Source organism: Elephas maximus, chromosome 9 (assembly GCF_024166365.1).
Source record: "Elephas maximus indicus isolate mEleMax1 chromosome 9, mEleMax1 primary haplotype, whole genome shotgun sequence".
Taxonomy (NCBI): domain Eukaryota; kingdom Metazoa; phylum Chordata; class Mammalia; order Proboscidea; family Elephantidae; genus Elephas; species Elephas maximus.
Window position 1 is genome coordinate 44,036,171 of NC_064827.1, and position 14,105 is coordinate 44,050,275.

General features: G+C 37.0%; 1 protein-coding gene across 6 annotated transcripts in view; it reads left to right on the plus strand.

Moving 5' to 3' along the window:
* UNC13B (unc-13 homolog B) overlaps window positions 1-14,105 on the plus strand; it is a 196,452-nt gene that overhangs the window by 42,323 nt on the left and 140,024 nt on the right. For 5 of the 6 annotated variants that reach the window (XM_049896495.1, XM_049896496.1, XM_049896499.1 and 2 more), the window contains exons 3-7: window positions 778-877; window positions 4,970-5,087; window positions 6,489-6,612; window positions 10,480-10,553; window positions 13,927-13,984. In XM_049896495.1, coding sequence (XP_049752452.1) covers window positions 778-877; window positions 4,970-5,087; window positions 6,489-6,612; window positions 10,480-10,553; window positions 13,927-13,984 — 474 coding nt within the window. Of the gene's footprint in view, window positions 1-777; window positions 878-4,969; window positions 5,115-6,488; window positions 6,613-10,479; window positions 10,554-13,926; window positions 13,985-14,105 lie in introns of all 6 variants that reach the window. The other variant, XM_049896494.1, reaches the window with a different exon arrangement.

Below are 14,105 nucleotides of genomic sequence, written 5' to 3' on the forward strand. Positions count from 1 at the left end.
AGACGAAGTCTTGCCATTCTTGCTTCTAAGGAGCGTTCTGGCTGTATTTGTTCCAGGACAGATTTGTTTGTTCTTCTGGCAGTCCATGGTATATTCAATATTCTTTGCCAGCACCACAGTTCAAAGGCATCAATTCTTGTTTGGTCTTCTTTATTTGTTGTCCACCTAAAATCAGTGGGTTACAATTAGTATTTTAATGTTGTTGTTTTTAGCTGCTGTTGAGTCAGCCCCCGATTCATGGTGACCCCATGTGTTACAGCATAGAACTGCTCCATAGGCTTTTCTTGACTATAATCTTTATAGAGGCAGTTTGCCAGACCTTTCCTCTGCAGAACTGCTGCATGGGTTCAAACCTCCAACCTTTAGGTTAGCAGCCAATTCCAAAGCACTTGTGCCACCAAGCTTCTAGCATTTTAATAGACAAAATAAATTAGAATAGAAAGTATCAATGTATTACATGTTGTCTTGTTTCATGAAACTTTTAGTTTATGTATGTGTGTGTTTGTGTGTCTACTGGGTCAAATATAAAATATATTTCTTAGAATAACTTGAAAAACATTGTACTGTGTCTTTGAGTGTAGTATGTGTTTTATATATATATATTTTGCAATTCTACTATGCCTAGAATGGTACCATATTGTACAATATGTAATTTCATTTTTTTTCTTCTACCTGTAAAACTGTCCTTTGAATGTTACTTAATTCCAGGGTCTTTGTGAGATCCGTGTAACAATCTAAGTAATAAATATTACGTCTTTGTTTTGCATTTTCTATAAGATAAATTTAACACATACGTGACCCTGAAAGTACAAAATGTGAAGAGCACAACTGTAGCAGTTCGAGGTGATCAGCCTTCCTGGGAACAAGATTTCATGTTGTAAGTACTGTACTCTACAGCAGCAGCAGCGTACCTATACGTTCCGTAATCTTTCCAAGGCAATTGTGTTAGATTAAACAGTTAGAGGTTCATGATTTTGTGTTTGTCTAAAATTTATAAGAGGTGTTAACATTGTTAAATATTCTTTTTGAAAACTGCAGAGTTACAGGAACAAGTGAAGTGTGTGGTAGGTGAAATGCATTTGCAATTTTGTTCTCTTGTGGATTTGTAATCTATTCTTAGAGATGACTCATGAATGTGAGTAAACTCCCAATTAATTTATGTGAGTGAAAAATACTATCTAGTAAGATTTCCCAGTGGTCAGAATTAGGATATAGTACAATGTACTTAGCCTGATATTAAACATAATTTAATTTTTCTTTGATTCTCAGAAGACTCTTTGAAAGAGCGTGGTTGTGTTACGTGAGAGAGAGTGTTATGTGTACCTAAGTCATCTGCTTTAGAAGACAAAGAAACCTGTGCTTATAATGCTTTTGCTTCATGGAGTAAAATGTCTGCATTTATCTAATTAACCAAAATGAGTAAACATTATTAGAATTCCTTACACATAACATAAAGTTGAGTATATTATAATTGTAGGTTCTGGCTTGAAAGCTTTATATTTCCTTTCTTTTTTAATTTTAGGAAATTTTTCCTGCTCTAGAAAAGAGGAAATAGGTGTAGAATCTCATTTTGATGTACTAGGCAAACTACTTTGTTTCTCTGAGCACCAGTTTCCTTATCTGTAAAGATTTACTGTACTTATAACGTTATGCTTGTTTTTTGCGGGGGGAGGGCACAGAGTCAAAGGAGAAAATGTACGTCAAATTGCTTTTCAAGTTTTATAGTGCAGCTCAGAGAGATGTGGGGACAATTGTTATTTTCATGGGCAAACATTTCAATCCCCTGGGCTTCTGATATATTGCTTCATAGGGTAATTATTTAGGAAGCTTTATCGTAATAGTCAAAAGGTAAGTTTATAAGGGCTTGGGCTGAAATGGAAATCCTGGTGCTGTTGTGGTTACGAGTTCAGCTGCTAACCAAAATGTTGGCAGTTCGAATCCACCAGGAGCTCCTTGGAAACCCCATGGGGCAGTTCTACTCTGTCCTATAGGATCACTCTCAGTTGGAATCGACTCAGTGGCAATCGGTTTGGTTTTGGTTTGGTTTGGGCTTAAATAATAGCAGAGGGGATAGAGAGAAAGGGTGGATAGAAATTGTTAAGGAAATAGAACCAAAAGATTTGTCTTGGATGATTGAGTGGGTAGTGTGATATTCATTAGGATAGGGGTTAAGACAAGAAGATCAGTTATGGGCAAGCTTATATTTGAGGTTTTTACAGGACAGGTTAGAGGAGAGATACACAAAATAGTTAGGAACATTAATCTGGCACTCAGTGATGAAGTCTGGGCTGGAGAAATATTTTGATTAGTGAAGCCATAGGCATAGATGAGAAAGTGTAGGAAAAGAATTTATGGAGTGAGGAAAGGACCTAGGCTAGAGCCTGGAGAGCACCAGCATTTAAGGACAAAGGGGACTAAGAAGGAATGAGCAGAGGTAGACCCAGGAAATAGTAGTGTCCTGGAAGCCAAGGGAGGACTGGACTTTAAGAAAGAGGCCAACAGTGTCACATGTCTCCTGTTTGCCTCTCTCATACCATTGTAAGCCTCATTTATTCCTTCTCTCAGTTATAGTGATGTGAGAGTGAGCCCACTTGCTCTCTTCTTTATACAAAGTCAGCTATGAACTATTTATACAAGTCTCTTCTCATACCTCTTTCCTCCTGTTTCTGCGGTCTGTAACAATCACTTACTGTTATGACTGTGAAACAGTTATCTTCTGCAGCCTCCTCATCAGCATAGCTAGCTGTATTCTTATGTTTATTTTCCATTTTTCCATAACACTTCCCCTCTCAACCCTGCTGTGATATGTGTGAATTTTCTTCCCTGTCTACCACCTGGAGATCCTGTGTGAATTTTGCCCTCTCCCCTTTTACACATGAGTTTTATTAGCTACTTTCAGCCAGTTTTTCTCCATCTTTCTGCTTCTATTCTTTAGTCTTTCTACCTTGTCCTTTTGTCACTAGCAGCTCCAATGCGGGTCTCCTTTTTCCTTCTCCCTGATGTGTTATGAGTTGGAACCGACTTGATGGCAATGGGTTTTTTTAGTTTAATATTCACTTTCGTATTTCTCTATTATTTATCTTTAATATTTCTGTATCTTATTTCCAGGACTAGATTGTTCATCTCTTAAGGGCGAAGAGAACATCTTCACTTGTTGGTGTGCATTTGCCTAGCCCAGAATCTTTTAAACACTTGTGTTCATATAATTTTAATTGAATTAATTAATAGAAAAAAGAAACTTCTCCAGAACCCTGAGGATGAGGCATAAACAGAGCTCTCAGACTTCTCCTAGTTGGGCCTGCTGAGCAAACATGGATGAGATGAGAGGCTTCTTATAGAAGACATCCTCATATTTTGGGCCTTACTACCTAGAGGTTTTCCTGAAGAACAGATTTTCTCCTTTATCTGTCCAAGTCAAGCTGTTAAAAACCTCTAGCTACTTTATCTATTACCTTAAGATGCTATTTAGGAGTTGCTTTGGGAATATTTCCCATCCGGGTTCAAATGGATGATGTTTCAGATAGATTTGAGGGTGTTACATATATTTTCCAAGGCTAATTGATTAATTAGGCTGAAATGTTGTGACAGAACGCTTAGTTTCCCTACTGTGAATGTGCTAACTTAGCGGCTGGTTTGGTTGCTTACTCTTTGTCTTTGAACAACTCCTCAGATAGTTTGGAAGATTTTAGGGACAGGAACTGGGCTTAAATTATGTATCTCCCCCAAAGTACCAAGCCTTATCTATTATAGGTGCTTAGGAAATATCAATTAAATGAATGAATGAACTCATTAGTGTGTTCTGTGCTCCATTTTATTTACGTAAAAGGAGCAAATTTTCTTTGCTTCCTTTGTTTTCAACATACTGGACATGATTCTGATGGCTGTAATACCACATTCAAAATTTGTGAACCTGAAAACATCTATCTTAATAGTACAACAGAGAAGCCAAGCTTTTTTAAAGCATAAAGTTGGAATTACTTACATGTGATTAATAGCTTTCACTTTCCCAATAATGACATTTTACTTTTTTTTTTTTTTTTGCTGGAATTGGCCTTTTTCATCTTCCTGGACTTTCTTACATTTCCCCTCAAGTAACCTTGTGTTTCAATAAAAAACTTTCTGGAGAAAGTGTTTAGCATTAATATAAGTGTTTGTGTGTTCCATCTTAAGACTGTAGTTATGTTTGCATTAACACTTCCAAGCAGATATTGTGCCATGTATGGTACTACTTTTGCAAAGTGGTTATCTGGCTCTTTCTGGAATGATTTCTTTTCAAATAATTTTTCCAGTTATTATTACATTATTATGTTATCATGTATTTGTGATCACAGTAAATAAATAATCATTATGTTTATCACTGTCCTGTAATAATTATTTTTTTTATAAGTGATAGTGCCTAGTTTAACTGATAATGACTGCTGAGTCCTTCAGGGGCTGAGTGGTATGAACTGGCTCACTCTAGTATCACTCACCTGCCTCTGACTGCATGTTCCCATCAGACTTATATGTTCTCCAAGACCGTTTTGTTTTTGCTTAGACTCCCTTTCATAAATCTTACAAATAGAACTTACCTTTTCCTAGACATTTCCTGTATACAATTCATAGATAAATGTTGGGGCAATATTAACAATAAAGCATATAAAACTATTGCTTAAGGGTGGAGATTTTTAGATACGCAAGCCTGACAGCAATGCTCTTATTGCTTGGCTTCGTACTTTGTGCCGTTGCATTGGTCTAACCATGATTGTAGCTCCAAAGAGGAGAGACTGGCCTGACAAAAGCATTTTCTATGGATACCTTATACAGGTTTCTAGAAACCTAAAGAATTGTTGTAGCCTTCTGAAACGTTTTGATTTTCCCTGATAACATGATCCTGGTGAGAAAGTATTCAAGGTTTAGCAAAACAGCAGATGTAGCTGTTTCTTTCATATTATCTGGTTTTCCTTAAAGGATTTTCTTCTTTCCTTAGTGAGATTAGTCGCCTGGACCTGGGTCTAAGTGTGGAGGTATGGAACAAAGGACTGATCTGGGACACAATGGTGGGGACTGTGTGGATTGCACTGAAGACTATTCGCCAGTCGGATGAGGTCAGTCAGTACATTGCCTGTTTGGAGGTATGGTTCTAACCCTTGCTTCTGCTCATCCTAGCTCCACTTCAGCTAGTATTCATCCACGCATCTTAGATTGTTCTGCCTCCTAATTAGAGGGCATGCAGCCAGTCCATTCCTATCTTCACCTAGAGGTTCAGGGGATTTCATTTAAGCCAGGTCTTCTCTGAGCCCTATGACTGACCTCAGATACATCAGAGTACCTCTTCAGTCTTATCAGGTAGACAGCCCCTTCTGAGTACTGTATTTGTGTGTGTGTGTGTGAGAGAGAGAGAGAGGGAGGGAGAGTAAGGAAGGGAGTACGTGTGTGTCTGTGTGTGTGTGATGTTGGGTATCTGTGATTTCTGCATTTCTAATTCGCTGCCCCAGAAGGAGTCTCTTCAAAATTCCTTAGCCACGTCGCTGGGTCTCATTCCCTGCTTGTTTCTTTGAGTCACCAACCCCCAGGACACTGGTTTTAGGCCTTCTTCTACATGTTAACCTAATGAGTTGTGGAACTACCAGGATTAGTATTTGGTATTGACATTCTTTGTATATATTATTTCCAGAAATGAACTCTTAGCCTACTTTCTCAAATCAGACCATAGCTCAGTGTAATTTCCCCATACATACTCACTTCAGGAAGCCCTGGTGGCACAATGATTAAGTCCTCGGCTACTAACCGAAAGGTTGGCGGTTGGAACCCACCAGCAGCTCTGCAGGAGAAAAGAGCTGATGTTCTGCTCCCGTATAGATAACAGCCTGGGAAACCCTATAGGGTAGTTCTACCCTGTCCTATAGGGTTGCTGTAAGTTGGAATTGACATGACGGCACACAACAACAACAACTCTTACTTTGGACCTGGACAGAATCTATTATATTCCTCTTTTGCTTTAACATGGACTGTGATTTCCTTTCTTTTATTCCTTATTCCATTTCCTTTATCCCTTTTGGTTCCAGCTAACTCTGCTCCCCCAGACAGATGGACAGTTTATTTTCATTGAGGTCCCAGTTCATTCTACTTAACTAGTATCGTTAGTAGCTCTTTACTGATTAGAAGAAGCGACAAATATCATTAAGTGACAGTGTAAATAAGAATTGTGCATACTAAAATTGATCTATGGAGATGCTTAATTTTTGAATTTGGTACTCTGGACATTCTAGGCTCAGTGGGCCTGTGGGGAGCTGAGCACACTGAATCTGTTCTTCCCACCAAAGTGGGAGAAATGAAGCCAAGTGAGGCAGGTGGTGACAGTGGTGTGTTTGCTGCAGTAGTATGTTTGCCTCATCAGGATGTGAATGGCTCTTAGAAGCTCTCAAAAAGGAGAAAAACACCTGGCTCTTAAGCCAAGAATTGAGCCCTGAAAGATTAACATTTAATCTTAGATCTCTGTTTTCTAGGAAGGGCCTGGGGAGTGGTCCACTTTGGAGGCAGAGACATTAATGAAAGATGATGAAATCTGTGGAACTAAAAACCCAACTCCCCATAAAATTCTGCTTGATACAAGATTTGAGTTGCCTTTTGGTGAGTCTATTTGCTTAGGTTTTAAAAACCATTCAATACTTTTTACCATGTTGTTTGAAATTATTTACTGGTTGTTTTACTAATGTGTGTTTTACTCTTCAGTCATCTCCTTTGAGGACATTTTGTCTTCTTCCACTCTATTCTCCATAACACCTGACCCAGGACGTAGTACAAAGTGGACTCATGAATGTTGCTGGTTAAAGAATGCACACTGAAAGAGTTCTATTCAAGTCATTTAGTTTCCTATGGCTATATATTATAATGATTTCTGAAAATGTCTGCCTGTCAGAGAACATCAATGATTTATTCTTTCTAAAATATTATAACATTTATTATTGTGAAGCCTACATATATGTTATGATTTGTCAATTTAAACATCAAAGTAGCACAGATAAACAGAATAGTAATTTAAAAAATAACTTTAAAAAAATTACAAAGAATACATGCTTATGGTAAAAATTCAAATAGTATGGAAATATATATGAATAAAAAGTTACAAGTTTCTCTTCCCACTTCCTTCAACCTCCTTTGCTTTCCCCAGAAGTAAACCACTATTAACTTTCTTGAGTCTTGATTTAGAAATTTTCTAGAAATTTGGCAAAATTGGTCATGCTGTATATGCTATGTGTGTCGTGATATATACTGTTGAACATATTATTTGAGTATATATCTTGGACATTGTCCCATGTTACACTTTAAGGACTATCTCACTCAGTTGAACAGCTGCCTGTACCATAACTTATCAAAGCAATATTTTATCGATGGACATATAGGTTGTTTCTAGATTTTTTGTTACTACATGATATAATGAACAACTTTGTATATCTGTGCCAATTTATGAGTCTAGGATAACTTTCTAAAAATAGTATTGCTAGGTTAGAGTATATGTGCATTTTTACTTTTCATACATACCACCAAGTAACCTGTCAAAAAGGTTGTACCAGTTTATACTCTTACCAGCTATACCTGAGGTGTGCCTGTTTCTTAACATCTTTGCGAACATTTTTTATTTCCAAATTTTTAAACTTTGCCTGTCCAATTGGTTTAAATGGTATCTTATTTTAGCTTCTATTTAATTTTAATTTTGACTGTTCACATTATTGGTATTCACATAAGCAGTTGTTACTGCTACTGTTCTATGCATTTCAATCTGTTTATATATTGTACCGTACGGTGATTTAAGCAAAAATGACATGATTTTCCGGGTAGCTCAGAAATAACTAAACTTGGCACAGCCTTTATTTCGGAAAAATAGAAAGACCTACTTGTGGGTCTGTAGGCTAAGTTGCAGGCTAAGAGGAAAGGCTTTTGGGCTTTTGCCTGTGGTTTAGTTGCTTATATTGTAAGTGCTGTGTTCTTGGCTATGCTAGTCTGAAATGGAGTTGTTGAGCTGGGTGGGGGAAGGGAGGAAGTGTGCCTTGGTTTATATACCACAGACTCTTGCTGTTCTTACCAAGTTTTAGTAGATTTTCTTTAATAAATGTTTTGTCATTTGCTGTTTGCCTTTAGAGCCATTTCTAGAGACTTTAAATGTTTTTTTTTTTTTTAATTTTTTTTGGATGTAAATGTAAATAATTTGCATCAGTTTTACTGGGGAATGGATCTGCAGAGCTCCTTACACTGTTATGCCAGAAGTCTACCCATCCCTCATTGCATTTTAAATAAGCATTCCTCTATTTCAGCATGCAGCACTTATATTGTGTGTCAAAGGTAGCAGTATAAATTTCTGTCTCGGTTTGCGTTTTTTGAGGGCACTTGGCCAGTTTATCTTGAAGTCTCTAGTGTTTTGCTTGGCACATAATGGGTGCTTAATAAATGTTTTTTGAATAAATGTTTAGGTAAAACCTCAGTCAAGTTAAGCTTTTGTTTGATGTGAGTTACATGAGTGTGCTAAGCTTTGACTCCTTGATAAGCCCAGTTGGGGATGTAGTTTTTAGAAACTTAATAAATCGTCCTTCTAAAGGAAGAATTTTAGCTTACAGCATGCCGTATTTTGGCAAAGTAATTTTCCTTTGGACAATTCAGAAACCTGTGAAAATATTAAATTATGTGCCATCATCAAGTGATTACTTTTTTAATATGTTGAAAATTCAGAAAATACAGGTAAGCAAAAAGGAAATAAAAATTTCTTATAATCTCACCAACTGGAGATACTTGTTTTTTACATGTTAGTATATTTCTTTTAGTTTTTTTCTATGCATATATACCTTTTCCCCTATAAAATGGCACTGTACATATTACTTTTTAACTTTCTTTATTCATTAAGTAATTTCATTGTTGTAATATAAATGTTACTCTATAGCATTTTCTGTAGTTGATTTTATGAATGGACAATAATTAAAAAAAATTTACTGAGCAGTTACTGTGTGCCAGTGGGCATATCACTAAGTGTTTATGTATGTTGTTTCATTTAATCCTCATTTCAGTCTTTTGAAGTGGACCCAACCATTTCCATTTTAGAGATGAGGAAACTGGGACACAGTTTATTTAAATATTTTGCCCAAGCTCACATAGCTGGTCACTGGTAAAACCAGGATTTAACCTTGAGTAAAAAAAAAAAAAAATTTTTTTTTTTTCCTCTGGCTCCAGAGCCTGTGCTTTTAATATGTTTAATCATTCCTCTTGTCAGGTATTTCGTCAGTACAAATTATAATTTGTACTATTATAAATAGCACTGCAATCTTAAACCTATTTTTTTAGGATGAGGCAGCAGTAAATGTACAACAGGTCAGAAGGGGATACAATGACAATGAAGTTTCCCTTACAAGCCAGTTTCCTTCCTTGGAGGCTGCAACTATTACTACTTTGTTGTGTATCTTTCCAGAGTCAGTCTCTGACTCTGTAGGTGTATATATGTATGTATATATACATAGACATACCCCAACCTCTTTTTAAAACACAAACAGTAGCATACTCTAACACATTCTCTGACCTTTGGGGTTTTCCACTTAAAAATATATCTTGATAAATCACTCTATAGTAGCAGCAGCAGCTCGTCCTCTCCCTCACTCTCCACTTCTTTTTAACTGGTGCATAGTATACCATATAGATGAGGAAGTGATATAGTAGGTTACTTCAAGATTTTGTTGTAAGACTTTGAAATTTTGTTACCAGTTGCTGAAGAGTAATTTGAGGAGAAGGAGCCGAAGGTTGGACAAGAGAGATAAAAGAGGAAAGGGCTGTATTTGAGTCTTTCATGTGGACTACTAGAAAGTGGATCTGTTTAAATGTCTCTAAAGTTGATCTGATTAATAATTGCCTCCGCGTTTCTCTTTTGTGCTGAATATATTGGGTGGGTATACTTGATGTTTTTAAAAGATGAGATTTTTTTTGGGAAGTTGCTATAGTCAATCTAAATATATAAAACTGAGAAAATACAGTTTTTAAAAGTAATTTATTCATTTATTGACTCGCTCAGCAAATAATTTGAGCACCTGATCTTTTCCAGGGATAAAGACCAATGAGTTTTAAGCATCTCAATATCCCAGGGCCTAACTTTCCTTGTCAGCTAATCCTTTGGGCTGTTTCGGTCTTGCTGAGGGGAAAGTAATATGGTTCCATAGAAAGAATGTAGTGTTTTTAATCATACTGGCTGTGGTTTGAATCCTGGCACATCTACTTACAAGCTGGGTGACCTTGGCTAGATTATTTAACCTCTCTGAGCTTCAGTTTCCTCATTTGTAAAATAGAACAGTGGGAATAATAGTTTTGGTTTTTGTGAAGATTTGAGATAATGTGGTGGCAAAAACCAAGCCATTAGTAAAATTAATCCACCCTCTTAACTTTGTTCATTTGACTGAATAAAGTATTATCTGCTGATGATTCAACTAATATCTGCTCATGTAGTTTCTTTTTTTTTTGTCATAGATATCCCAGAAGAGGAAGCCAGATATTGGACTTACAAATTGGATCAAATCAATACACTGGGAACTGACAATGAGGTAGAAACTGCCTTACTTGCAATATAGAGAGTTGGGGGGAATCTCTAGTGTACTTATATCTTGTCTAGGGAGGTGTTGAAGGCCCAAGAGCTTATTGGCTGCCTGAAGAATGAAAGAATTTAAACTTCATTAAAGAAAAGGGGGCAGCTAGAAGATAGGGGAGCTAGAAGGTTGCATGAAAATTAATTAGAAGGAACTATCTTCCAGTTTTCTTATTTCTTCCAGTTTTCTTATTTCTTGCACAGTCCCCAAAAGTGGCTGAATTGACAGTAAGCAATCTGGCTCTAGACTGTTGGGAAAGGTACTTGTACCAGGGAATCTATCCTTTTTTGTTATACAAATGAGTAGAAGACATTTTTCATGCTCCCTCCTGGAGTTTTGGATATGTATCCTTATTTGTGTGCTCTTCTCATGACTGGTAGGCTATCACATTGCTTGGTCCTGCTGTCCTAACTTGCCATCTCCAGAGAGGATTATGGTGCAGAGAAGAAAACGCAGTCAACTCAACCTGGGGCATCAGGAACGGGCAATAGAGGAGAATAATTTTTTGTTCTTGTTATTAGTGGTGAAGGGAAAAGATGATAAGGCTGTTTACTTTTGGACATGTTGGCTATTAGAAAATGGGTCTAATTATAATAATAAAATGAAACCTATGTACCTATATCCAAAATTCAATAATTATCAAGATTTTGTCAGACTTCATACAAATAATTTTAAAAACATATTGTAAAATCTTATCCCTCTATTCTATGGTGTCTAACAGTTCCCATACACAGCAGTCTTTTGGGCCCATGAGCACTGAGTCAAGTCTGACTTGGGCATCTATTTCCTTAAAGAGTTAGAACTATTGTGTCTTTCCTTCCCTAGAGACTCATTATTTAGGATCAGTTCTTTCCATTTTTTATTTTAATTCATTCCTATTTTTCTATTACTTCTATTCATTGGTTATATGCTTTAAAAAAAAAAAAACCTTTTTATTATAAAATAGAACGTTGATACAGAATACTACATAACTTTTAGCTCCATGAATTATTATAAGATGAACACCTTTACAATCATCATCCAGGTCAAGAAATAGGACTTTGTCAGCCACCACAGAACCTATCCATGTGCATCATCCCAGTAACAACACCCTCCTTCTCCCTAATATAGCCACTATCCTTAAGTTGGAAACCCTGGTGGTGTAGTGGTTAAGAGGTATGCTGCTAACCATACCACCAGACGCTCCATGAAAACCCTATGTGGCAGCTCCACTCTGTCCTATAGGGCAGAAGTTTGTAGTAATCATTTCCCTGCATTTCTATGGTTTTACCAACCAAGTGACTATCCCTAAAACTACAGTTTAGTATTGTTCTCTTTAAACAGTGTCTTTTAACCTGGTGTTCTCTTTCTCTCTTTGGTATTTTCCTTGCTTTCTGATATGACAAGATGTTCTAGGTTCATCTTAAACATTTCCTGCCCCATTCTCTAAGAATCCCTGGCCTTTTTTAGTGGAAAGTGGTATTTCAGAACCACAATATAGCTCTAGGGATACACAGTACTGCTGGACAGACTAGGAAAAAAAAAAAAAAAACATTTATATATGATAAAATACCTCGTGTTCATACTTATGTTTTCTATTCAAATTCAGACCTATAGGTTTTACTTCACCGTTTCTGTTTTACATCTGATCGTCTTTCTTCCACACCAAGAAACCCAGTTCTTAAAGAAATAGGGGCTTATAGAATTTGAATATCCCATAATTACTCACTTGTTTTGCCCCACACTACACTAGTAGATACAAGATACTGCAATGCATGCTTAAATATGTGATTTTATTTACTTTTCACATTACCTTAAGAAGTTTTGAACATTTTAGTGATAGGCAACCTTACTAATATTATCATGTTGTTTAAATTCTGCTTCTGACTATTCCCTGTTGGAAATAGTACTAGCAGTATCTACCTCTGATATTTGTACAATGCTTTTTTTGCTTGTAAAATACTTTACATATAAAAGTATTTTTATATTCAAAAAGTGTATTGTATTTTGAATTTACTCACTTGAAATGTCCTTTACCACTACCAGTCTTATGTGAGCCATCGTCAGTTTTTGTCTGGATTATTGCAATAATTAATTTATATCCTCTGTTGTTTCCTACAACTCATCATACACAACAGTTGGAGTGATCTTTGAAAAGTGCAAATCAAGTCATCTCCCCTTCTGGTTTAAAATTCAAAATGGCTTCCCAGCACACTAGAATAAAACTCAAACTCCGTGTCATGATTTACAAGCTCTAGAACAAGGCCTGGAACATAGTAGGTACTCAGTAAACATTTGTTCCATTGTGCCATTTGTTGGTAGTTTTAGAGAAGCACTGATTTGCCTCGGATCTCACAGCTTAGTATGTGGCAGAGTTAGGATGCTCAAAACAAATCCAAACCCATTACCATCGAGTCGATTCTGACTCATAGTGACCCTATAGGACAGAGTAGAACTGCCCCATAGAGTTTCCAAGGAGCGCCTAGTGGATTCAAACCACTGGCCTTTTGGTTAGCAGCCACAGCACTTAACCACTATGCTACCAGGGTTTCCAGAGTTAGGATAAGAACCCCAAATCTCATATTTGCAAGTCACTGGGCCAAGTTCTATCTTTCCAGTTCTTCTCCAGTGGGCCCTGAACCAAACTCTTCTCGCTATATTCCATTATCCACATACCTCTGTTCATTTACTTGTGCCTTTCTCTTTTTGTTTTGGATTTCCAAATCCTGCCTGTCTTTAAGACTTGCGCTTAATTCTTTTTCCCCTTATAGACATGTTCTTATGGCTTCAGTACCTGCGTTTGTTCTTTTGGTGGGGTGAGTTTGAAAGGGTAGTATATAAGTGGGAAGTCGGAAGGGAACTCTAGTAGGTACGAGATGCTGCAATACATACTTAAGTACGTAATTTTATATACCTCTCATGTTACCTTGTGAGGGAAGAAACACTATTATGTTTTTTAAAGATGAGATAGCAGCCTCAGTTACATCACCCAAATGGGAAAATAGCCTACGCTAGCCACAGGAAACCTCAGAGGACCATGAAATAAATATTCTAAGGCTTCTAAGGCCCAGCCTTCTATAGCTGCCTGGCAGAGCTGGGAGGGTGCCCAGGTGCCCTTGGTCAGAACAGCCTCTCTGCTACTCTGCTTTAGTCTGTCTCATTGGGCCAGTCCTATATCTGATAGTTTGGCCTGTATGTCAGGGTCATACAGGGAAAATAACAGCAGGATGTTCTGTTTCTGTTCAATTAAAAGCTTTACTCGAAATACTTAACCTTTTTACAAGTGGCTGTGATTTTTTTCTTCTTTACCAGGGCCTCTTATTATATATACATTTTTCCTTTCTGCTTCTAGTATTCTATTCAAGAAGAAAGCCAGAGGAAGCTATCACCCACTGCTGCCGCCCAGTGTTGTAAGTGAGAAACTTGTCTCTGAACCTGTTTTCTTTATCGCAGCCTTAGGTGTCAGTTCTCTAAACTTGTCTTATTTTGAGTTGGAAGGATGGAGATGTGGTGTATGGAAACAGAAAATTT